The following is a 27,481-nucleotide window of genomic DNA, read 5'->3' as shown; positions in this document are numbered from 1 at the left end:
CTAATAACATTGAAACACTGAGAGACAGTGTCTCTATCCTTTTCTCTACTCTAATAACATTGAAACACTGAGAGACAGTGTCTCTATCCTTTTCTCTACTCTACTAACATGGAATCACTGAGAGACAGTGTCTCTATCCTTTTCTCTACTCTAATAACATGGAATCACTGAGAGACAGTGTCTCTATCCTTTTCTCTACTCTACTAACATGGGAACACTGAGAGACAGTGTCTCTATCCTTTTCTCTACTCTAATAACATGGAATCACTGAGAGACAGTGTCTCTATCCTTTTCTCTACTCTAATAACATGGAATCACTGAGAGACAGTGTCTCTATCATTTTCTCTACTCTAATAACATTGAAACACTGAGAGACAGTGTCTCTATCCTTTTCTCTACTCTAATAACATTGAAACACTGAGAGACAGTGTCTCTATCCTTTTCTCTACTCTAATAACATTGAAACACTGAGAGACAGTGTCTCTATCCTTTTCTCTACTCTAATAACATGGAATCACTGAGAGACAGTGTCTCTATCCTTTTCTCTACTCTAATAACATTGAAACACTGAGAGACAGTGTCTCTATCCTTTTCTCTACTCTAATAACATTGAAACACTGAGAGACAGTGTCTCTATCCCTTTCTCTACTCTAATAACATTGTAACACTGAGAGACAGTGTCTCTATCCTTTTCTCTACTCTAATAACATGGAATCACTGAGAGACAGTGTCTCTATCCTTTTCTCTACTCTAATAACATGGAAACACTGAGAGACAGTGTCTCTATCATTTTCTCTACTCTAATAACATGGAAACACTGAGAGACAGTGTCTCTATCCTTTTCTCTACTCTAATAACATTGAAACACTGAGAGACAGTGTCTCTATCCCTTTCTCTACTCTAATAACATTGAAACACTGAGAGACAGTGTCTCTATCCTTTTCTCTACTCTAATAACATGGAATCACTGAGAGACAGTGTCTCTATCCTTTTCTCTACTCTAATAACATGGAATCACTGAGATACAGTGTCTCTATCCTTTTCTCTACTCTAATAACATGGAATCACTGAGAGACAGTGTCTCTATCCTTTTCTCTACTCTAATAACATGGAATCACTGAGAGACAGTGTCTCTATCCTTTTCTCTACTCTAATAACATTGAAACACTGAGAGACAGTGTCTCTATCCTTTTCTCTACTCTAATAACATGGAAACACTGAGAGACAGTGTCTCTATCCTTTTCTCTACTCTAATAACATGGAAACACTGAGAGACAGTGTCTCTATCCTTTTCTCTACTCTAATAACATTGAAACACTGAGAGACAGTGTCTCTATCCTTTTCTCTACTCTAATAACATGGAATCACTGAGAGACAGTGTCTCTATCCTTTTCTCTACTCTAATAACATTGAAACACTGAGAGACAGTGTCTCTATCCTTTTCTCTACTCTAATAACATTGAAACACTGAGAGACAGTGTCTCTATCCTTTTCTCTACTCTTTAAGTTGTTGTCACGTAGTGTGGAAACAGCATGACTGATGCCATCTAAATTACTACAGGAACACGTTTCCGTTTAGGGATTCACCCTGGTTCTCAGGTGAGTTAGGTGGTATGTCTAAACATCCTCCAAAATGACTCGGAAGTTGGTGGAAATGTCTATTGAAAGAATCCTTAAAAACAAACAGAATATACAGTGCCTTGCGAAAGTATTCGGCCCCCTTGAACTTTGCGACCTTTTGCCACATTTCAGGCTTCAAACATAAAGATATAAAACTGTATTTTTTTGTGAAGAATCAACAACAAGTGGGACACAATCATGAAGTGGAACGACATTTATTAGATATTTCAAACTTTTTTAACAAATCAAAAACTGAAAAATTGGGCGTGCAAAATTATTCAGCCCCTTTACTTTCAGTGCAGCAAACTCTCTCCAGAAGTTCAGTGAGTATCTCTGAATGATCCAATGTTGACCTAAATGACTAATGATGATAAATACAATCCACCTGTGTGTAATCAAGTCTCCGTATAAATGCACCTGCACTGTGATAGTCTCAGAGGACCGTTAAAAGCGCAGAGAGCATCATGAAGAACAAGGAACACACCAGGCAGGTCCGAGATACTGTTGTGAAGAAGTTTAAAGCCGGATTTGGATACAAAAAGATTTCCCAAGCTTTAAACATCCCAAGGAGCACTGTGCAAGCGATAATATTGAAATGGAAGGAGTATCAGACCACTGCAAATCTACCAAGACCTGGCCGTCCCTCTAAACTTTCAGCTCATACAAGGAGAAGACTGATCAGAGATGCAGCCAAGAGGCCCATGATCACTCTGGATGAACTGCAGAGATCTACAACTGAGGTGGGAGACTCTGTCCATAGGACAACAATCAGTTGTATATTGCACAAATCTGGCCTTTATGGAAGAGTGTCAAGAAGAAAGCCATTTCTTAAAGATATCCATAAAAAGTGTTGTTTAAAGTTTGCCACAAGCCACCTGGGAGACACACCAAACATGTGGAAGAAGGTGCTCTGGCCAGATGAAACCAAAATTGAACTTTTTGGCAACAATGCAAAACGTTATGTTTGGCGTAAAAGCAACACAGCTGAACACACCATCCCCACTGTCAAACATGGTGGTGGCAGCATCATGGTTTGGGCCTGCTTTTCTTCAGCAGGGACAGGGAAGATGGTTCAAATTGATGGGAAGATGGATGGAGCCAAATACAGGACCATTCTGGAAGAAAACCTGATGGAGTCTGCAAAAGACCTGAGACTGGGACGGAGAGTTGTCTTCCAACAAGACAATGATCCAAAACATAAAGCAAAATCTACAATGGAATGGTTCAAAAATAAACATATCCAGGTGTTAGAATGGCCAAGTCAAAGTCCAGACCTGAATCCAATCGAGAATCTGTGGAAAGAACTGAAAACTGCTGTTCACAAATGCTCTCCATCCAACCTCACTGAGCTCGAGCTGTTTTGCAAGGAGGAATGGGAAAAAATGTCAGTCTCTCGATGTGCAAAACTGATAGAGACATACCCCAAGCGACTTACAGCTGTAATCGCAGCAAAAGGTGTCGCTACAAAGTATTAACTTATCGGGGCTGAATAATTTTGCACGCCCAATTTTTCAGTTTTTGATTTGTTAAAAAAGTTTGAAATATCCAATAAATGTCGTTCCACTTCATGATTGTGTCCCACTTGTTGTTGATTGTTCACAAAAAAATACAGTTTTATATCTTTATGTTTGAAGCCTGAAATGTGGCAAAAGGTCGCAAAGTTCAAGGGGGCCGAATACTTTCGCAAGGCACTGTACATTTAGTCCCAGGCTGTGTTCCACTGTCTCTGATTTATGCAGCGTTACAACTAACAGATTATAATTTATGAGCGGGAGGCCGTAGCAAGAGTTTGGCACGGTCAAGTGGCTATTTGTTAATGATTAACTAAAGATAATATAAACATTTCTGATGAAGAAAGACTCAGTTTCAATCATTTCTGATTCATCAGAAATGTTTATATTATCTTTAGTTAATCATTAACAAATAGCCACTTGACCGTGCCAAACTCTTGCTACGGCCTCCCGCTCATAAATTATAATCTGTTAGTTGTAACGCTGCATAAATCAGAGACAGTGGAACACAGCCTGGGACTAAATGATATGGAGATCAATGACATACTCTGCCATGGTTACACATACTGTATGAATCTCTGTTATCGCTGCTACTGTTTTGCTTTAATACTTGGCTACTTGCGTGTACTGTTACAGGTTTCTAAAAGTTAGTTGGTGGACTTTATTGACCCAAATGTTGATTTGTGACTTTTATTACTTATTCTTATTTTTATTTATTTATTTATTTTTTAAACTGCATTGTTGGTTAAGGGCTTGTCAGTCAGCATTTCACTGTAAGGTCTACCTACACCTGTTGTATTCAGCATTTCACTGTAAGGTCTACAACACCTGTTGTATTCAGTATTTCACTGTAAGGTCTACTACATCTGTTGTATTCAGCATTTCACTGTAAGGTCTACTACACCTGTTGTATTCAGCATTTCACTGTAAGGTCTACTACACCTGTTGTATTCAGCATTTCACTGTGAGGTCTACAACACCTGTTGTATTCAGCATTTCACTGTAAGGTCTACAACACCTGTTGTATTCAGCATTTCACTGTAAGGTCTACTACACCTGTTGTATTCAGTATTTCACTGTAAGGTCTACTACATCTGTTGTATTCAGCATTTCACTGTAAGGTCTACTACACCTGTTGTATTCAGCATTTCACTGTGAGGTCTACTACACCTGTTGTATTCAGCATTTCACTGTAAGGTCTACTACACCTGTTGTATTCAGCATTTCACTGTAAGGTCTACTACACCTGTTGTATTCAGCATTTCACTGTGAGGTCTACAACACCTGTTGTATTCAGCATTTCACTGTAAGGTCTACTACACCTGTTGTATTCAGCATTTCACTGTAAGGTCTACTACACCTGTTGTATTCAGCATTTCACTGTAAGGTCTACTACACCTGTTGTATTCAGCATTTCACTGTAAGGTCTACTACACCTGTTGTATTCAGCATTTCACTGTGAGGTCTACAACACCTGTTGTATTCAGCATTTCACTGTAAGGTCTACAACACCTGTTGTATTCAGCATTTCACTGTAAGGTCTACTACACCTGTTGTATTCAGCATTTCACTGTAAGGTCTACTACACCTGTTGTATTCAGCATTTCACTGTAAGGTCTACTACACCTGTTGTATTCAGCATTTCACTGTAAGGTCTACTACACCTGTTGTATTCTGCATTTCACTGTAAGGTCTACTACACCTGTTGTATTCAGCATTTCACTGTAAGGTCTACTACACCTGTTGTAGTCAGCATTTCACTGTAAGGTCTACTACACCTGTTGTATTCAGCATTTCACTGTAAGGTCTACTACAACTGTTGTATTCAGCATTTCACTGTAAGGTCTACTACACCTGTTGTATTCAGCATTTCACTGTAAGGTCTACTACACCTGTTGTATTCAGCATTTCACTGTAAGGTCTACTACACCTGTTGTATTCAGCATTTCACTGTAAGATCTACTACACCTGTTGTATTCAGCATTTCACTGTAAGGTCTACTACACCTGTTCTATTCAGCATTTCACTGTAAGGTCTACTACACCTGTTGTATTCAGCATTTCACTGTAAGGTCTACTACACCTGTTGTAGTCAGCATTTCACTGTACGGTCTACTACACCTGTTGTATTCAGCATTTCACTGTAAGGTCTACTACAACTGTTGTATTCAGCATTTCACTGTAAGGTCTACTACACCTGTTGTATTCAGCATTTCACTGTGGGGTCTACCTACACCTGTTGTATTCAACATTTCACTGTAAGGTCTACTACACCTGTTGTATTCAGCATTTCACTGTAAGGTCTACCTACACCTGTTGTATTCAGCATTTCACTGTAAGGTCTACTACACCTGTTCTATTCAGCATTTCACTGTAAGGTCTACTACACCTGTTGTATTCAGCATTTCACTGTAAGGTCTACTACACCTGTTGTAGTCAGCATTTCACTGTACGGTCTACTACACCTGTTGTATTCAGCATTTCACTGTAAGGTCTACTACAACTGTTGTATTCAGCATTTCACTGTAAGGTCTACTACACCTGTTGTATTCAGCATTTCACTGTGGGGTCTACCTACACCTGTTGTATTCAACATTTCACTGTAAGGTCTACTACACCTGTTGTATTCAGCATTTCACTGTAAGGTCTACCTACACCTGTTGTATTCAGCATTTCACTGTAAGGTCTACTACACCTGTTGTAATCGGCATTTCACTGTAAGGTCTACTACACCTGTTGTAATCGGCATTTCACTGTAAGGTCTACTACACCTGTTGTATTCAGCATTTCACTGTAAGGTCTACCTACATCTGTTGTATTCAGCATTTCACTGTAAGGTCTACCTACATCTGTTGTAATCGGCATTTCACTGTAAGGTCTACTACACCTGTTGTAATCGGCATTTCACTGTAAGGTCTACTACACCTGTTGTATTCAGCATTTCACTGTAAGGTCTACCTACATCTGTTGTATTCAGCATTTCACTGTAAGGTCTACTACACCTGTTGTATTCAGCATTTCACTGTAAGGTCTACCTACATCTGTTGTAATCGGCATTTCACTGTAAGGTCTACTACACCTGTTGTATTCAGCATTTCACTGTAAGGTCTACTACACCTGTTGTATTCAGCATTTCACTGTAAGGTCTACTACACCTGTTGTATTCAGCATTTCACTGTAAGGTCTACTACATCTGTTGTATTCAGCATTTCACTGTAAGGTCTACTACATCTGTTGTATTCAGCATTTCACTGTAAGGTCTACTACACCTGTTGTATTCAGCATTTCACTGTAAGGTCTACTACACCTGTTGTATTCAGCATTTCACTGTAAGGTCTACTACACCTGTTGTATTCGGGCGCATGTGACAAATAACATTTGATTTGATTGTAAGAGTTGAACGTGCCAGATTAGTCATTCTCCTAGGTTTATTAAGTTGTAATGTCTCACGGTATGTGTATGTTATATCATCTGTATAATAACATTTGATTTGATATGGGTATTATGGGTACCGACCCATCTCATCTGCTCATAGCTGCTGGGGTCGTTGATGGTTTTAGGATTTCATCAAGACAGCTATTTGATGCCAGGCCTCCCACTAATGTGTCCCAAATAGCACCCTAATCCCTATTTAGTGTACTCTTTTGACCAGGACCCATAGGACTTTGGTCTAAAGTAGTGCACTATGTAGGGAATAGGGTGCCATAGGGTTCTGGTCTAAAGTAGTGCACTATGTGTAGGGAATAGGGTGCCATAGGGCTCTGGTCTAAAGTAGTGCACTATGTAGGGAATAGGGTGCCATATGGCTCTGGTCTAAAGTAGTGCACTATGTAGGGGGATGTAGCCTCTGAGGCCTTTTAATGGGGGGGGGGGGGGATTTTACAGCAGTCAGTCTAGTTAGAGGCAGAGGGCTGGGTCAGTCTGTGTGTGTGTTTGATGTCTCTGAAGAGCTGAAATCCCCAGGCAGACCACCTGAACAGCAGTACTGACTCCATCCATCCATCCCTCAGCTCTCCAGCCTTCTGCTCTTCCATTGTAATAGACCTAATGATGTATACCATATAGCCGACTCTGTTATCCAAAGAGACTTACGGCTGGCTGTGTGTGTACAATACATCTGGTCCTCCGTAGTCTTGTTGCTTGACGTTTGTTTTTTACCGAACTTAGAACGTCTGGAGGCGAGTTCTACTTTCTACTGATGTGTGCGTTCGTTCACTACTTCCCACAAAGCATTGGATTGGTGCAGGGATGGGCTCGTGGGAATTTACACCATATTTCTAATACCAGTCGTCTCCTTTCAAATGAGTTAAAAGGGCAGTGCAGTGATTTTACAGTTTCATTCCTGTCATTTCGGCACTTCGAGGTCCAAATAACACTCTCAAATTGTGAAAATGATGATAATGTCCTTTTTAGTATAAGAGCTTTTTTTAAAAAAAAATAAAAAGCCTGTTCAGGTGGGATGGAGTTTTTGGCCACAGCGTGACATCACAATACGATTAGATTATTCTGACCAATGAGCAGTTCTATTTGAAAGGGGTTAACGGGGTAGGCTCTACAGCAGGGTTCTCCAACCTTTTCTAGCATGAGAGCTACTTTAAAAAATAAACACATGTCACAAGCTACTCATTTTTTTCAAACTTTCAAATAGGTACATCCTTCTCTTCTTCTCCTGCAACTCTTCCCCTGATCCTCAGTGTACAACAGAAAGTAGTGTACTATGTTGTCAACCCTTCCCCTGGTATTTAGTGTACAACAGAAAGTAGTGCACTATGTTTTCTGACAACATGCCTGGTAAAATAAGGGTTAATAAACAACTCCAATAGATGTTCTGAGTCCATGTTAATGATGACATCACATCAGAAGACCATTGTCTGGGGGTTTTGTGTAATTCCTCTTTAATTGGGCGTCTGTCCCTTTAATATGTAGCGCGTGAGCAATGTGCCGTCTAACAAGCCGGTCTGGTGATGGTTTTATACTGCTGCTGCTCATTCTATGGCAACGTTAGCAAATAACAAATTATACATACAAATGATATCTAATCATTAAATACTTGTGCCAGGTAAGCCTACTTTGCAGTTAACATTTATATGAGAGTGTTTTTTTGGGGAAAGTATTTCTGTCAACCAACAAGATGGTTATCACATCAACTTGATACACACGGAGTGATAGACAGACGCTCGCACCACACCGACAGACAGGGGCGATATTGCTGGAAATTAATTGGCAGATATTGTGTTAGGTTTGGCTTTTTAAGCCAATAGTGGCTAGCCTATGGGACCCTATTCCCTATATAGTGCACTACTGTTGACCAGAGCCCTATGGGACCCTATTCCCTATATAGTGCACTACTGTTGACCAGAGCCCTATGGGACCCTATTCCCTATATAGTGCACTACTGTTGACCAGAGCCCTATGGGACCCTATTCCCTATATAGTGCACTACTGTTGACCAGAACATTACTGTTGACCAGAGCCCTATGGGGACCCTATTCCCTATATAGTGCACTACATAGGGAATATGGGGGCAATTTGGGACGTAGCCTAGGTCCTCCAATGCGTTCCTCTCAGTCAGCTGCTGGGTGTGTTCCTCCTCAGTGCTTAATGCAGGGAAATTATACACATGGAAATGACTGTCTGTCATACCTCCGGGGGTAGATGGTGATTTAGGTTGAATATGGAAAGCCATTTAGGCTACAGCACTTTAGTTAGAGGAAGTCATATTTTGACTTGAAATCACGCTCCATAGCCTGAGTTAGTCAGAGGAAGTAGTATATTGTTTTTTTAAATCACGCTCCTGCCCTGATTTCAGCGGTTTGGACACTGACGAGCAGAATAACATCTCCTTGACTGATTACTGTGTAATACACTAGTAAACTCTTAATGCGTCCCAAATTGCACCCTATTCCCTATATAGCCCTATGGGTTCTGGTCAAAAGTAGTGCACTACATAGGGAGCCATATTTTAACTAGGCAAGTCAGTTAAGAACAAATTCTTATTTACAATGACGGCCTACCCCGGCCAAACCCTAACGACGCTGGGCCAATTGTGCGTCGCCCTACGGGACTCCTAAGCACGGTCGGTTGTGATACAGCCTGGAATCGAACCAGGGTCTGTAGTGACGCCTCTAGCACTGAGATGCAGCGCCTTAAGACCGCTGAGCCACTAAGCCTCTGTCTGATTGAGGGGATGTACACACTCCAGCTGTATTCCCTCTGAGCTGCCGAACGGCCACAGGAGTCATCCAATGTGACTTCCCTTCAGATGATCAGAACATTGTAATTATGGGCGACAGAGCAGCGTGTAATTTGGGTCTAGAGTTCTGTAGCAGAATGTCATTGAATGGTGACTTCCAACTGAACGGTGAAAGGTCAAAAGTTCAACAATCTCTTTATTCCAGAACTTCCATATACAGAATGCACAGGGGCATTTCCCGGGAGTAAAACAAGCAACTTGCATGGGTTTAACAGTTTACAGGAAGTTATTTAGCTGACAGTTTACAGTAAGGATTTAGCTAACAATTTACAGTAAGGATTTAGATAACAGTTTACAGTAAGAATTTAGCTAACAGTTTACAGTAAGGATTTAGCTAACAGTTTACAGTAAGGATTTTGATGGATTTGGTCTGGAGACTGAAGGGAAGGGAAGGAAGAGAAGGTAGGAGAAGGGACAGAAAGACAGAAGGGAAGAGGGGCTTGGGAAATCAGTCTACTTCCTATGTTTTCAGTCTCCATGCTCCATGTTTATTTGGCCTGCAGCCAGTATAGGTCACCCCAAGCCAGTATAGGTCACCCCAAGCCAGTATAGGTCACCCCAAGCCAGTATAGGTCACCCCAAGCCAGTATAGGTCACCCCAGGCCAATATAGGTCACCCCAGGCCAATATAGGTGACCCCAAGCCAGTATAGGTCACCCCAGGCCAATATAGGTCACCCCAGGCCAGGACAGTATAGGTCACCCCAGGCCAGGACAGTATAGGTCACCCCAGGCCGGGCCAGTATAGGTCACCCCAGGCCGGGCCAGTATAGGTCACCCCAGGCCGGGCCAGTATAGGTCACCCCAGGCCGGGCCAGTATAGGTCACCCCAGGCCGGGCCAGTATAGGTCCCCCAGGCCAGGACAGTATAGGTCACCCCAGGCCTTGCCAGTATAGGTCACCCCAGGACAGTATAGTTCACCCCAGGCCAGGACAGTATAAGTCCCCCCAGGCCAGGACAGTATAGGTCCCCCCAGGCCAGGCCAGTATAGGTCCCCCCAGGCCAGACCAGTATATGTCCCCCCAGGCCAGACCAGTATATGTCACCCCAGGCCAGTATATGTCACCCCAGGCCAGGACAGTATAGGTAACCCCAGGCCTGGCCAGTATAGGTCACCCCAGGCCAGTATAGGTCACCCCAGGCCAGGACAGTATAGGTCACCCCAGGCCAGGACAGTATAGGTCCCCCCAGGCCAGGCCAGTATAGGTCCCCCCAGGCCAGGCCAGTATATGTCACCCCAGGCCAGTATATGTCACCCCAGGCCAGTATAGGTCACCCCAGGGCAGGCCAGTATAGGTCACCCCAGGGCAGGCCAGTATAGGTCACCCCAGGCCAGTATAGGTCCCCCCAGGCCAGGCCAGTATATGTCACCCCAGGCCAGTATAGGTCACCCCAGGCCAGTATAGGTCACCCCAGGCCAGTATAGGTCACCCCAGAACATTATAGGGCACCCCAGGCCAGGCCAGTTTAAGTCACCCCAGTTGATAGGTCGCGCCAGGCCAGTTTAGGTCACCCCAGGCCAGTATAGGTCACCCCAGGTCAGTATAGGTCACCCCAGGCCAAGGCCTATACAGTGCTGCAGGAGATTCTGAGGGACATTGCTGACTGGATACAGTGTTTTTCATGACAGTGGCGTAGGGGAGGTAGGGGAAGTCCCCGGAGGGAGAATTGACATCTGGGCCACAGCGGTGAAAGGCTGCTGCCTTGCTTACTGCTGCTTTACACTGTCAATCACAGACACGCTTCTATTTAGTCCTGCCTGGTTTCTGGCTTCATATAACACTTAGTCACTCAGTCAATCACCCCAGGCTTGGGTTACACCCGGTCAATCACAACAAGCCTGAACGCTTAGTTTCTCTGGCATCAGATAGGCTGTAAACATTCGCTCTGTCTAATCTGGTGGTTCTCCTCTCTGTTCTCTCTCCCTTTCTGTCTCTCTTTTTCACCTCTCTCTCTCCCTCTTCTCTCTTTCTCTGTTCTCAACTCTTCTCCTTCCTCTCTCTGTTCTCTGACTCTCTCTTTATCTTTCTATATCTCTCTCTCCCTTCTCTCTCCCTCTTCTCTCTCTGTTCTCTTTTATTTCCCCACTATCTCTCTTCTCCCTTCTCTCTACCCCCCCCCCCCCTCTCTCTTCCCCCCCCTCTCTCTCTATTTCTCCACAGCTCTTCGCCATTTCCTTCTCCTGGGCGTTCCACGAGGTCCCACCCCCTAAGTACCAGCACTACGACCCCTTGACCTCTGAATTCCTCCTGTGTGACCAGTGTCCGCCCGGCACGGCCGTCCTGACCCACTGTACCGCCGAAACCCCCACCGCCTGCTCGCCGTGCCCCGACCGGTCCTTCTCAGAACACTGGCACTGGGGCGACAGCTGCCAGTACTGCACGACCGTCTGCAAGGAGAGACAGCTGGTCAGTCAGGAGTGTAACAGAACCCACGACCAGCTGTGTGAGTGTATCCCAGGCTACCACCTGGTGGTGGAGTTCTGCATCAAACACACGTCCTGTCCACCTGGCTTCGGCGTGACTGCTCTAGGTAGGTCATCTATGTTGTTATTACAATCAACCAATGACTGAATGAATTGATTGACTGAAATGTTGTTTTTTTTGTTTTATGATGCAAATGAAGCTGTGGTGCTGGAGGTTCTTGTTCATTCTTTAACTGCTGTTGGTTTATTTAACTTGGCTGAAGATCCTCCCTCTCTTTTGATTGGTACTTCCAGTTATATACTCATACATAATGGTTTGCAAATGTTATTCCTGGTCAGCCCATGTCCTCAGAGGGGGAAGTGTTTACTCAGCCTGTGGTAGGTCTAATCAGTCTACAATATAATAGTACTGTACTCTCCATTACCCAGAATCCACTGCTGTATGGTTCTGACCTGTTCTGTTCTCTATGAGAGCCCACTGATAGTACTGAGTGTGTTGGCAGAGGACCAGACAGAGGCAGAGCTGTGAGTGACAGGCCTTTTCATCAGACATAATAACTCTGCTGTCTGGCTGTTATCATCACCAGGATCTCTCCTCTCCTGTCAGCTCACTCAGATAGGTTATGTCCCACATGTCCCTATATAGTGCACTACTTTTGACCAGAGCCCTATGTGCCCTCGCCTAAAATAGTGCACTATGTAGGGAACAGGTTGCCATTTGGGACACAGCCAAAGCTACGCAGGATCAAGATCACGCCAGACACTAAACTACGCCTTTGTCATTTGTACTTTGTTCTCGTTGGCCTCCTTCCCCTCCTTTTAATTATAACGTTCCTCAGCCTTCAGTCCTGGTTTGTGATTCAGACGTATTCCAGGCCAGATGAGGAGAGGGGAGAGGGGAGATGAGGAGAGGAGGGGAGGGGAGAGGAGAGGCTGGGAGAGAGGGGAGAGAAGAGGGGTGAGGAGAGGGGAAGTAAAGAAGAGAGTCAGAGGAAAGAAGAGGAGAGGAGAGGAGAGAGGGGAGGAGAGAGGAGAAGAGAGGAGAGGATGGGAGAAGACGGGAGGAGAGAGGAGAGAGGAAAGGAGAGGATGGGAGAAGGGGAGGAGAGAGGATAAGAGAGGAGAGGAGGGGAGAAGAGAGGAGAAGGGTGGAGAGGAGTGGAGGGTTTTGTTTCTGGACAGAGTTTTAGTTTCAATAGTCTGTTGAACGTCTCAGTTAGAGATGATGAATAGAGACATGTCAGATTCTATTGGAGACAGATAGACAGGATCAGCTCCATATTTCCTCTCTGTCTCTGTATCAGACAGTTAGACTGGGGCTAGAAGATGTTTCCTACCTGAGTCTGTATCAGACAGTTAGACTGGGGCTGGAAGATGTTTCGTACCTGAGTCTGTATCAGACAGATTGGGGCTGGAAGATGTTTCGTACCTGAGTCTGTATCAGACAGACTGGGGCTGGAAGGTGTTTCCTACCTGAGTCTGTATCAGACAGTTAGACTGGGGCTGGAAGATGTTTCCTACCTGAGTCTGTATCAGACAGTTAGACTGGGGCTGGAAGATGTTTCCTACCTGAGTCTGTATCAGACAGATTGGGGCTGGAAGATGTTTCGTACCTGAGTCTGTATCAGACAGACTGGGGCTGGAAGGTGTTTCCTACCTGAGTCTGTATCAGACAGTTAGACTGGGGCTGGAAGATGTTTCCTACCTACCTAATTTGTTTCAAATTGGGATTAACATTGATTTAATTGTACATTTTTTAGTCAATGAACCTCACAAAATACTCTGTAATGTCAAAGTGGAAGAACAATTCAAATATATATTTTATTTTATTAATGTAAAATAAAACACTAATATATCTTGATTAATGAAGTATTCAACCCGCTGAGTCAATACATGTCAGAATAACCTTCTGGCAGCGATTACAGCTGTGTCTTTTCTGGACATCTCTCCTGTCACGTTCTGACCTTTATTTCCTTTGTTTTGTCATTATGTAGGATGGTCAGGGCGTGAGTTGGGGTGGGAAGTCTATGTTTGTTTTTCTATGATTTTGGGGATTTCTATGTTTCGGGCCTAGTATGGTTCTCAATCAGAGGCAGGTGTCATTAGTTGTCTCTGATTGAGAATCATACTTAGGTAGCCTGGGTTTCACTGTTTGTTTGTTGGGTGATTGTCTATGTTAGTTGCTTGTGTTCAGCACAGTTCTCATTATAGCGTCACGGTCGTTATTCGTTTATTGTTTTGTATAGTTTGTATTCAGTGTTCAGAGCTTTCTTTTATTTTAAAAATCATCATGGACACATACCACGCTGCATTTTGGTCCGCTTCATACGACGATCGTGACATCTCCAAGAGCTTTGCACACCTGGATTGTATATTTGGCCTTGTCCTGCTGAACAGTGAATTTGTCTCCTAGTGTCTGATGGAAAGCAGACTGAACCACGTTTTGCTTAGCTTTATTCTGTTTATTTTTCCTTAAAAAAAACTCCCTTGTCCTTGCAGATGACAAGCATACCCATAACATAATGCAGCCACCACCTCCCTTGTCCTTGCCGATGACAAGCATACCCATAACATAATGCAGCCACCACCTCCCTTGTCCTTGCCGATGACAAGCATACCCATAACATAATGCAGCCACCACCTCCCTTGTCCTTGCCGATGACAAGCATACCCATAACATAATGCAGCCACCACCTCCCTTGTCCTTGCCGATGACAAGCATACCCATAACATAATGCAGCCACCATCTTCCTTGAAAACATGAAGTTTGAATAACGCTTTTTATTCAGGACAAAAAGTGAATTGCTTTGCCACATTCTTTTCAGTATTTTTTTTGTGCCTAATTGTTGTAATATTTTTTATTCTGGAAATGTTTCTTTATTTTCATTCCGTCCTTTATGTTATTATTTCTGGAGTAACTACAGTGTTGTTGATCCATCCTCAGTTATCTCCTATCTCAGCCATTAAACTCTGTAACTGTTTTAAAAATCACCATTGGTGAAATCCCTGAGCAGTTTCCTTCCTCTCTGGCAACTGAGTTGGAAAGGGTTCCTGTATTTTTGTAGTGACTGGGTGTATTGATACACCATCCAAAGCGTAATGAATAACTGCACCATGCTCAAAGGGATATTTTTACCCGTCTACCAATAGGTTCCCTTCTTTTTACGAAAACATTGGAAAACCTCCCTGGTCTTTGTGGTTGAATCTGTGCTTGAAATTCACTGCTTGACTGAGAGACCTTACAGATAATTGAATGTATGGAGTACAGAGATGGGGTAGTCATCATTTTTAAAATTCTGAACACTACCAAAACATTTCTGACGCATTGAAGGTCCCCGAGAACAAAGTGGCCTCCATCATTCTTAAATGTAAAACGTTTGGAACTACCAAGGTTCTTCCAAGAGCTGGCCACCCGGGCAAACTGAGCAATCAGGGGAGAAGGGCCTTGATCAGGGAGCTGACTAAGAACCTGATGGTCAATCTGACAGAGCTCCAGAGTTCCTCTGTGGAGATGGGAGAACCTTTCAGAAGGACAACCATCTCTGCAGCGCTCCACCAATCAGGCCTTTATGGTAGAGTGGCCAGGCGGAAGCCACTCCTCAGTAAAAGGCACATGACAGCCCGCTTGGAGTTAGCCAAAAGGCACCTAAAGACTCTCAGACCATGAGAAACAAGATTCTCTGGTCTGATGAAACCAAGATTGAACTCTTTGGGCTGAATGCCAAGCGTCACGTCTGGAGGAAAACTGGCACCATCCCTACGGTGAAGCATGGTGGTGGCAGCATCATGCTGTGGGGATGTATTTCAGCGGCAGGGACTGGGAGACTAGTCAGAATCGAGGGAAAGATGAACGGAGCAAAGTACAGAGAGATCCTTGATGAAAACCTGCTCCAGAGCGCTCAGGACCTCAGACTGGGGTGAAGGTTCACCTTCCAACAGGACAATGTCCTTGAGGGTCCCAGCCAAAACCCGGGCATCTCTGGAGAGACAATGAAAATAGCTGTGCAGCGTCATTCCCCATCCAACCTAACAGATCTTGAGAAGATCTGCAGAGAAGACTGGGAGAAACTCCCCAAATACAGGTGTGCCAAGATTGTAGCGTCATACCCAAGAAGACTCCAGGCCGTAATCACTGCCCAAGGTGCTTCAACAAAGTACAGAGTAAAGGGTCTGAGTACTTATGTAAATGTCATATTTCAGTTTTTTTGTAGTTTTATACATTTGCAAACATTTCTAAAAAACATTTGTCATTATGGGGTATTGTGTGTAGATTGATGAGAAAATAATACGTCTGTAACGTAACAAAATGTAGAAGAAGTTAAGTGGTCTGAATACTTTCCAAATAGCCTGTATGGCTTGTCAACCTGAGGATCTATGACCACTGTATGGCTTGTCAACCTGAGGATCTATGACCACTGTATGGCTTGTCAACTTGAGGATCTATGACCACTGTATGGCTTATCAACCTGAGGATCTATGACCACTGTATGGCTTGTCAACCTGAGGATCTATGACCACAGTATGGCTTGTCAACCTGAGGATCTATGACCACTGTATGGCTTGTCAACCTGAGGATCTATGACCACTGTATGGCTTGTCAACTTGAGGATCTATGACCACTGTATGGCTTATCAACCTGAGGATCTATGACCACTGTATGGCTTGTCAACCTGAGGATCTATGACCACTGTATGGCTTGTCAACCTGAGGATCTATGACCACTGTATGGCTTGTCAACCTGAGGATCTATGACCACTGTATGGCTTGTCAACCTGAGGATCCATGACCACTGTATGGCTTGTCAACCTGAGGATCTATGACCACTGTATGGCTTGTCAACCTGAGGATCTATGACCACTGTATGGCTTGTCAACCTGAGGATCCATGACCACTGTATGGCTTGTCAACCTGAGGATCTATGACCACTGTATGGCTTGTCAACTTGAGGATCTATGACCACTGTATGGCTTATCAACCTGAGGATCTATGACCACTGTATGGCTTGTCAACCTGAGGATCTATGACCACTGTATGGCTTGTCAACCTGAGGATCTATGACCACTGTATGGCTTGTCAACCTGAGGATCTATGACCACTGTATGGATTGTCAAGCTGAGGATCTATGACCACTGTATGGCTTGTCAACCTGAGGATCTATGACCACTGTATGGCTTGTCAACCTGAGGATCCATGACCACTGTATGGCTTGTCAACCTGAGGATCTATGACCACTGTATGGCTTGTCAACTTGAGGATCTATGACCACTGTATGGCTTATCAACCTGAGGATCTATGACCACTGTATGGCTTGTCAACCTGAGGATCTATGACCACTGTATGGCTTGTCAACTTGAGGATCTATGACCACTGTATGGCTTGTCAACCTGAGGATCCATGACCACTGTATGGCTTGTCAACCTGAGGATCTATGACCACTGTATGGCTTGTCAACTTGAGGATCTATGACCACTGTATGGCTTATCAACCTGAGGATCTATGACCACTGTATGGCTTGTCAACCTGAGGATCTATGACCACTGTATGGCTTGTCAACCTGAGGATCTATGACCACTGTATGGCTTGTCAACCTGAGGATCTATGACCACTGTATGGCTTGTCAACCTGAGGATCTATGACCACTGTATGGCTTGTCAACCTGAGGATCCATGACCACTGTATGGCTTGTCAACCTGAGGATCTATGACCACTGTATGGCTTGTCAACCTGAGGATCTATGACCACTGTATGGCTTGTCAACCTGAGGATCCATGACCACTGTATGGCTTGTCAACCTGAGGATCTATGACCACTGTATGGCTTGTCAACTTGAGGATCTATGACCACTGTATGGCTTATCAACCTGAGGATCTATGACCACTGTATGGCTTGTCAACCTGAGGATCCATGACCACTGTATGGCTTGTCAACCTGAGGATCTATGACCACTGTATGGCTTGTCAACTTGAGGATCTATGACCACTGTATGGCTTATCAACCTGAGGATCTATGACCACTGTATGGCTTGTCAACCTGAGGATCCATGACCACTGTATGGCTTGTCAACCTGAGGATCTATGACCACTGTATGGCTTGTCAACTTGAGGATCTATGACCACTGTATGGCTTATCAACCTGAGGATCTATGACCACTGTATGGCTTGTCAACCTGAGGATCTATGACCACTGTATGGCTTGTCAACTTGAGGATCTATGACCACTGTATGGCTTGTCAACCTGAGGATCCATGACCACTGTATGGCTTGTCAACCTGAGGATCTATGACCACTGTATGGCTTGTCAACTTGAGGATCTATGACCACTGTATGGCTTATCAACCTGAGGATCTATGACCACTGTATGGCTTGTCAACCTGAGGATCTATGACCACTGTATGGCTTGTCAACTTGAGGATCTATGACCACTGTATGGCTTATCAACCTGAGGATCTATGACCACTGTATGGCTTGTCAACCTGAGGATCTATGACCACTGTATGGCTTGTCAACCTGAGGATCTATGACCACTGTATGGCTTGTCAACCTGAGGATCTATGACCACTGTATGGCTTGTCAACCTGAGGATCCATGACCACTGTATGGCTTGTCAACCTGAGGATCTATGACCACTGTATGGCTTGTCAACCTGAGGATCTATGACCACTGTATGGCTTGTCAACCTGAGGATCCATGACCACTGTATGGCTTGTCAACCTGAGGATCTATGACCACTGTATGGCTTGTCAACTTGAGGATCTATGACCACTGTATGGCTTATCAACCTGAGGATCTATGACCACTGTATGGCTTGTCAACCTGAGGATCTATGACCACTGTATGGCTTGTCAACCTGAGGATCTATGACCACTGTATGGCTTGTCAACCTGAGGATCTATGACCACTGTATGGATTGTCAAGCTGAGGATCTATGACCACTGTATGGCTTGTCAACCTGAGGATCTATGACCACTGTATGGCTTGTCAACCTGAGGATCCATGACCACTATATGGCTTGTCAACCTGGGGATCTATGACCACTGTATGGCTTGTCAACCTGAGGATCTATGACCACTGTATGGCTTGTCAACCTGAGGATCTATGACCACTGTATGGCTTATCAACCTGAGGATCTATGACCACTGTATGGCTTGTCAACCTGAGGATCTATGACCACTGTATGGCTTGTCAACTTGAGGATCTATGACCACTGTATGGCTTATCAACCTGAGGATCTATGACCACTGTATGGCTTGTCAACCTGAGGATCTATGACCACTGTATGGCTTGTCAACCTGAGGATCTATGACCACTGTATGGCTTGTCAACCTGAGGATCTATGACCACTGTATGGCTTGTCAACCTGAGGATCCATGACCACTGTATGGCTTGTCAACCTGAGGATCTATGACCACTGTATGGCTTGTCAACCTGAGGATCTATGACCACTGTATGGCTTGTCAACCTGAGGATCCATGACCACTGTATGGCTTGTCAACCTGAGGATCTATGACCACTGTATGGCTTGTCAACTTGAGGATCTATGACCACTGTATGGCTTATCAACCTGAGGATCTATGACCACTGTATGGCTTGTCAACCTGAGGATCTATGACCACTGTATGGCTTGTCAACTTGAGGATCTATGACCACTGTATGGCTTGTCAACCTGAGGATCCATGACCACTGTATGGCTTGTCAACCTGAGGATCTATGACCACTGTATGGCTTGTCAACTTGAGGATCTATGACCACTGTATGGCTTATCAACCTGAGGATCTATGACCACTGTATGGCTTGTCAACCTGAGGATCTATGACCACTGTATGGCTTGTCAACTTGAGGATCTATGACCACTGTATGGCTTATCAACCTGAGGATCTATGACCACTGTATGGCTTGTCAACCTGAGGATCTATGACCACTGTATGGCTTGTCAACCTGAGGATCTATGACCACTGTATGGCTTGTCAACCTGAGGATCTATGACCACTGTATGGCTTGTCAACCTGAGGATCCATGACCACTGTATGGCTTGTCAACCTGAGGATCTATGACCACTGTATGGCTTGTCAACCTGAGGATCTATGACCACTGTATGGCTTGTCAACCTGAGGATCCATGACCACTGTATGGCTTGTCAACCTGAGGATCTATGACCACTGTATGGCTTGTCAACTTGAGGATCTATGACCACTGTATGGCTTATCAACCTGAGGATCTATGACCACTGTATGGCTTGTCAACCTGAGGATCTATGACCACTGTATGGCTTGTCAACCTGAGGATCTATGACCACTGTATGGCTTGTCAACCTGAGGATCTATGACCACTGTATGGATTGTCAAGCTGAGGATCTATGACCACTGTATGGCTTGTCAACCTGAGGATCTATGACCACTGTATGGCTTGTCAACCTGAGGATCCATGACCACTATATGGCTTGTCAACCTGGGGATCTATGACCACTGTATGGCTTGTCAACCTGAGGATCTATGACCACTGTATGGCTTGTCAACCTGAGGATCTATGACCACTGTATGGCTTATCAACCTGAGGATCTATGACCACTGTATGGCTTGTCAACCTGAGGATCTATGACCACTGTATGGCTTATCAACCTGAGGATCTATGACCACTGTATGGCTTGTCAACCTGAGGATCTATGACCACTGTATGGCTTGTCAACCTGAGGATCTATGACCACTGTATGGCTTGTCAACCTGAGGATCTATGACCACTGTATGGCTTGTCAACCTGAGGATCCATGACCTCTGTATGGCTTGTCAACCTGAGGATCTATGACCACTGTATGGCTTGTCAACCTGAGGATCTATGACCACTGTATGGCTTGTCAACCTGAGGATCCATGACCTCTGTATGGCTTGTCAACCTGAGGATCTATGACCACTGTATGGCTTGTCAACCTGAGGATCCATGACCTCTGTATGGCTTGTCAACCTGAGGATCTATGACCACTGTATGGCTTGTCAACCTGATGATCTATGACCACTGTATGGCTTGTCAACCTGAGGATCTATGACCACTGTATGGCTTGTCAACCTGAGGATCTATGACCACTGTATGGCTTGTCAACCTGAGGATCTATGACCACTGTATGGCTTGTCAACCTGAGGATCTATGACCACTGTATGGCTTGTCAACCTGAGGATCTATGACCACTGTATGGATTGTCAAGCTGAGGATCTATGACCACTGTATGGCTTGTCAACCTGAGGATCTATGACCACTGTATGGCTTGTCAACCTGAGGATCTATGACCACTGTATGGCTTGTCAACCTGAGGATCTATGACCACAGTATGGCTTGTCAACCTGAGGATCTATGACCACTCACTGTATGGCTTGTCAACCTGAGGATCTATGACCACTCACTGTATGGCTTGTCAACCTGAGGATCTATGACCTAGTGAAGATGCTCTGCTGGTCACTTGTAGTAATAACTAGTCATTTCATATAGACCTATGAGGTAATGTACTTACACAAATATGCCTTGTCACATGCTTTGTCATCCTGTCATCTGTTTTCACACAAATATACTTTGTCACACGCTTTGTCATCATGTCATCTGTTTTCACGCAAATAAGCCTCGTCATCTCTGTCAAATATCCTCATACTGGATGCATGAAGGACCTTATACAGTCTCCGATTCTCACTTCTTCTCTGATCTAAAACAGGATGTGGTAGATAGCGTTATAGCACCGTTAGTAGTTTACTCCTCTCTAAACAATGCCACAGAAACTCCACACTTCCACTGCTGCTTTATGATGACAACGACGTACCACAACTTGTAACTTGACATATTGGAAATGTATAACCTGAAGAGGCTTGATGTGAAAAGAGCCATTTCTCTCAGATTGTGATAAAAACATGATCCCCACCTGTAAAAAAAAAAAGAAGAAAGAAATGATCTTGGTCAGGTGTCATAAATTGGAAGTTTGTTTTGTGTTCTTCTCTCCTAGGTACACCAGAGATAGACACAGCGTGTGAGGCGTGTCCACAGGGCCTGTTCTCCAGCCGGATGTCTGCCAGGGAGCCGTGTGTGCCTCACAGGAACTGCTCTGGGCTGGGCTTGAAGACCCTCCGACCGGGGACCCCCACCCAGAACACACTGTGTGAGAACGAGGCTGAAGGATCTGTCCTGGAGTGCTCCCATCACAACACACAGTGTCCCACTGGTGAGAATATACAGGATAATGGTGATATATGCCAGACTCTCTTATCCAAAGGGATTTAAAGTCATACATTGTTGTTTTTTTTGTATGGGTGGCCCCAGCGGGAATCAAACCCACTGCCTTTGGCGTTGCCAACGCCATGCTCTACCTACTGAGCCACACATGACCACAGCACACGCACCACGTAATGTCTATTAAAAAAGGAATGAGCATCCCTAATCCACAGCTCTGCACGACGACCCACTCAGCTTCACACCGACTAAATGACCACAGTGTCTGAGTCCTGTACTTTTACTAAGTATGTGAGTCTGAATGGGACAGATGTGCAACAGAGGTTAATGAGTAACTCTACCTGAAACTGAAAGACTTGTTTTCACTCCCCAAGAAAATACCTAGGCTTGATCTCAGCAGGTAAACACTGGTTGAAACCCAGTTAATCAGAGCTGCCTACAGCGTTTCACTTGAACAGCAGGTCTACATCATCCCACTAACTCCAGTAACTCCAGACGTCATCCCACTAACTCAAGTAACTCCAGACGTCATCCCACTAACTCCAGTAACTCCAGACATCATCCCACTAACTCCAGACATCATCCCACTAACTCCAGTAACTCCAGACGTCATCCCACTAACTCCAGTAACTCCAGACGTCATCCCACTAACTCCAGTAACTCCAGACGTCATCCCACTAACTCCTGTAACTCCAGACGTCATCCCACTAACTCCAGTAACTCCAGACGCCATCCCACTAACTCCAGTAACTCCAGACATCATCCCACTAACTCCAGTAACTCCAGACGTCATCCCACTAACTCCAGTAACTCCAGACATCATCCCACTAACTCCAGTAACTCCAGACACCATCCCACTAACTCCAGTAACTCCAGACATCATCCCACTAACTCCAGACATCATCCCACTAACTCCAGTAACTCCAGACGTCATCCCACTAACTCCAGTAACTCCAGACGTCATCCCACTAACTCCAGTAACTCCAGACGTCATCCCACTAACTCCAGTAACTCCAGACGTCATCCCACTAACTCCAGTAACTCCAGACGTCATCCCACTAACTCCAGTAACTCCAGACGCCATCCCACTAACTCCAGTAACTCCAGACATCATCCCACTAACTCCAGTAACTCCAGACGTCATCCCACTAACTCCAGTAACTCCAGACATCATCCCACTAACTCCAGTAACTCCAGACACCATCCCACTAACTCCAGTAACTCCAGACATCATCCCACTAACTCCAGACATCATCCCACTAACTCCAGTAACTCCAGACATCATCCCACTAATTCCACTAACTCCAGACGTCATCCCACTAACTCCAGTAACTCCAGACGTCATCCCACTAACTCCAGTAACTCCAGACGTCATCCCACTAACTCCAGACATCATCCCACTAACTCCAGACATCATCCCACTAACTCCAGACGTCATCCCACTAACTCCAGTAACTCCAGACGGCATCCCACTAACTCCAGTAACTCCAGGCATCATCCCACTAACTCCAGTAACTCCAGACGCCATCCCACTAACTCCAGTAACTCCAGACATCATCCCAATAATTACAGAAACTCCAGACATCATCCCACTAACTCCAGACGTCATCCCACTAACTCCAGTAACTCCAGACATCATCCCACTAACTCCAGTAACTCCAGATGCCATCCCACTAACTCCAGTAACTCCAGACGTCATCCCACTAACTCCAGTAACTCCAGACGTCATTCCACTAACTCCAGTAATTCCAGACATCATCCACGCCATCCCACTAACTCCAGTAACTCCAGACATCATCCCACTAACTCCAGTAACTCCAGATGCCATCCCACTAACTCCAGTAACTCCAGACGTCATCCCACTAACTCCAGTAACTCCAGACGTCATTCCACTAACTCCAGTAATTCCAGACATCATGCCACTAACTCCAGTAACTCCAGACATCATCCCACTAACTACAGAAACTCCAGACATCATCCCACTAACTCCAGACATCATCCCACTAACTCCAGACATCATCCCACTAACTCCAGACGGCATCCCACTAACTCCAGTAACTCCAGGCGCCATCCCACTAACTCCAGTAACTCCAGACGCCATCCCACTAACTCCAGTAACTCCAGACGCCATCCCACTAACTGCAGTAACTCCAGATGCCATCCCACTAACTCCAGTAACTCCAGACGTCATCCCACTAACTCCAGTAACTCCAGACATCATCCCACTAACTCCAGTAACTCCAGATGCCATCCCACTAACTCCAGTAACTCCAGACGTCATCCCACTAACTCCAGTAACTCCAGACGTCATTCCACTAACTCCAGTAATTCCAGACATCATCCCACTAACTCCAGTAACTCCAGACATCATCCCACTAACTACAGAAACTCCAGACATCATCCCACTAACTCCAGACATCATCCCACTAACTCCAGACATCATCCCACTAACTCCAGACATCATCCCACTAACTCCAGACATCATCCCACTAACTCCAGACATCATCCCACTAACTCCAGACGGCATCCCACTAACTCCAGTAACTCCAGGCGCCATCCCACTAACTCCAGTAACTCCAGACGCCATCCCACTAACTCCAGTAACTCCAGACATCATCCCACTAACTCCAGTAACTCCAGATGCCATCCCACTAACTCCAGTAACTCCAGATGTCATCCCACTAACTCCAGTAACTCCAGACGTCATCCCACTAACTCCAGTAACTCCAGACATCATCCCACTAACTCCAGACATCATCCCACTAACTCCAGTAACTCCAGACGTCATCCCACTAACTCCAGTAACTCCAGACGTCATCCCACTAACTCCAGTAACTCCAGACGTCATCCCACTAACTCCAGTAACTCCAGACATCATCCCACTAACTCCAGTAACTCCAGACATCATCCCACTAACTACAGAAACTCCAGACATCATCCCACTAACTCCAGACATCATCCCACTAACTCTAGTAACTCCAGACATCATCCCACTAACTCCAGTAACTCCAGACATCATCCCACTAACTCCAGTAACTCCAGACGTCATCCCACTAACTCCAGTAACTCCAGACGTCATCCCACTAACTCCAGTAACTCCAGACGTCATCCCACTAACTCCAGTAACTCCAGACGTCATCCCACTAACTACAGTGACTCCAGACGTCATCCCACTAACTCCAGTAACTCCAGACGTCATCCCACTAACTCCAGTAACTCCAGACGTCATCCCACTAACTCCAGTAACTCCAGACGTCATCCCACTAACTGCAGTAACTCCAGACGTCATCTCACTTACTCCAGACGTCATCCCACTAACTCCAGTAATTCCAGACGTCATCCCACTAACTGCAGTAACTCCAGACGTCATCCCACTAACTCCAGACGTCATCCCACTAACTCCAGACGTCATCCCACTAACTCCAGTAATTCCAGACGTCATCCCACTAACTCCAGTAATTCCAGACGTCATCCCACTAACTGCAGTAACTCCAGACGTCATCCCACTAACTGCAGTAACTCCAGACGTCATCCCACTAACTGCAGTAACTCCAGACGTCATCCCACTAACTCCAGTAACTCCAGACGTCATCCCACTAACTGCAGTAACTCCAGACGTCATCCCACTAACTCCAGACGTCATCCCACTAACTCCAGTAACTCCAGACGTCATCCCATTAACTCCAGTAATTCCAGACGTCATCCCACTAACTCCAGTAACTCCAGACGTCATCCCACTAACTCCATTAATTCCAGACAGTTTCTTCTTGATCAGATGGTCTGGGGGCCGGAACACAATTACAGATAATTTGTAGACTGCAAATTGACCGCAAGAATCCCAAACATATATAATATTTGACTAATACATAATAATTTCAAACCTTGCATACATTTGTATAGGGTGGCTCACAACCCATAGGGCGGCTCACATCCCATAGGGCGGCTCACATCCCATAGGGCGCCTCACATCCCATAGGGCAGCTCACAACACAAAGGGCGGCCTACAACCCATAGGGCGCCTCACAACCCATAGGGCGGCTCACAACCCATAGGGCGGCTCACATCCCATAGGGCGCCTCACATCCCATAGGGCACTTCACATCCCATAGGGCGGCTCACATCCCATAGGGCACTTCACATCCCATAGGGCGGCTCACAAATGGCCCATCGTCGTCCCGGTTAGGGTTTGGCCGGTGTAGGCCGTCATTGTAAATAGGAATTTGTTATTTTCTGACTTGCCAAGTTAAATAAAGGTTAAATAAAATAAGAAGTTTACGATCACTTGTCTTTCTAGTATACGTGGGAATACTTGGGAACAGATTTCCTAAATTAAAATCAATTGGAGCTGATTTGTGGTGTTTTACAGTCTTTTATGCCCAACCATGAAAAACATGTTTGTTTTTTTGCTCACAGGCCTCCAGTTTGGGTCTTGCTCAGGCTGAAACCATGAAGAATGCTGCTGAGAACACACACACACACACACACACACACACACACACACACACCACAGAACCACAACACATTAGACTGAGCCTGATGAGTCTCCCAGGAGACCGAACACAGTACTGAGTTCTCATTCTAGAACCTGAACGATGCACACAGAACACCTGTCTTCCATCACACCATCTCTGCTGTGTGATGTAACACAATGAGCCGTGTCAGGGGGAGGTTGACTTCCATGAGAATCAACTCTTCACATGAAACTGAGTTCCTATAGGATGACTAACAACTCTCAGAGTAGAACACCCAGAACTGTTACTTTCCCTGGGGACTGACGCTCTCCTTAACAATTCATTCAGGATTTGTTTTCGTAGGATACGACACACATACAATTACAATGATTCAGTCCTTCTATTTCTATGGTGACACCACAGATCGTTTGCAAAGAATTAGAAAATAGTTTGAAGTAAAAATGTCAAATTGAGAGGAAATAAGTCAGACCTGCTGTAAATCAGACCTGCTGTAAGTCAGACCTGCTGTAAATCAGACCTGCTGTAAATCAGACCTGCTGTAAGTCAGACCTGCTGTAAGTCAGACCTGCTGTAAGTCAGACCTGCTGTAAGTCAGACCTGTTGTAAGTCAGACCTGCTGTAAGTCAGACCTGCTCTAAGTCAGACCTGCTGTAAATCAGACCTGCTGTAAGTCAGACCTGCTGTAAATCAGACCTGCTGTAAATCAGACCTGCTGTAAATCAGACCTGCTGTAAGTCAGACCTGCTGTAAGTCAGACCTGCTGTAAGTCAGACCTGCTGTAAGTCAGACCTGCTGTAAATCAGACCTGCTGTAAATCAGACCTGCTGTAAATCAGACCTGCTGTAAGTCAGACCTGCTGTAAGTCAGACCTGCTCTAAGTCAGACCTGCTCTAAGTCAGACCTGCTCTAAGTCAGACCTGCTGTAAATCAGACCTGCTGTAAATCAGACCTGCTGTAAATCAGACCTGCTGTAAGTCAGACCTGCTGTAAGTCAGACCTGCT

General features: G+C 45.0%; 1 protein-coding gene across 1 annotated transcript in view; it reads left to right on the top strand.

Annotated features, from left to right (window-relative positions):
• The window catches only part of LOC110520706 (tumor necrosis factor receptor superfamily member 11B), a 43,067-nt gene that overhangs the window by 3,695 nt on the left and 11,891 nt on the right, over positions 1–27,481 (top strand). Inside the window, exons 2-3 of the mRNA XM_036935421.2 lie at positions 11,546–11,915; positions 21,784–21,999. Of these exons, the coding sequence (XP_036791316.2) occupies positions 11,546–11,915; positions 21,784–21,999 (586 nt within the window). The remainder of the gene's footprint in view (positions 1–11,545; positions 11,916–21,783; positions 22,000–27,481) is intronic.

The sequence above is a fragment of the Oncorhynchus mykiss genome, chromosome 3, assembly GCF_057628025.1.
Source record: "Oncorhynchus mykiss isolate SJ-2025 chromosome 3, ASM5762802v1, whole genome shotgun sequence".
Taxonomy (NCBI): Eukaryota; Metazoa; Chordata; class Actinopteri; order Salmoniformes; family Salmonidae; genus Oncorhynchus; species Oncorhynchus mykiss.
Note: the sequence above shows the minus strand (reverse complement) of the source record. Positions and strands in the feature narration are given on the sequence as shown.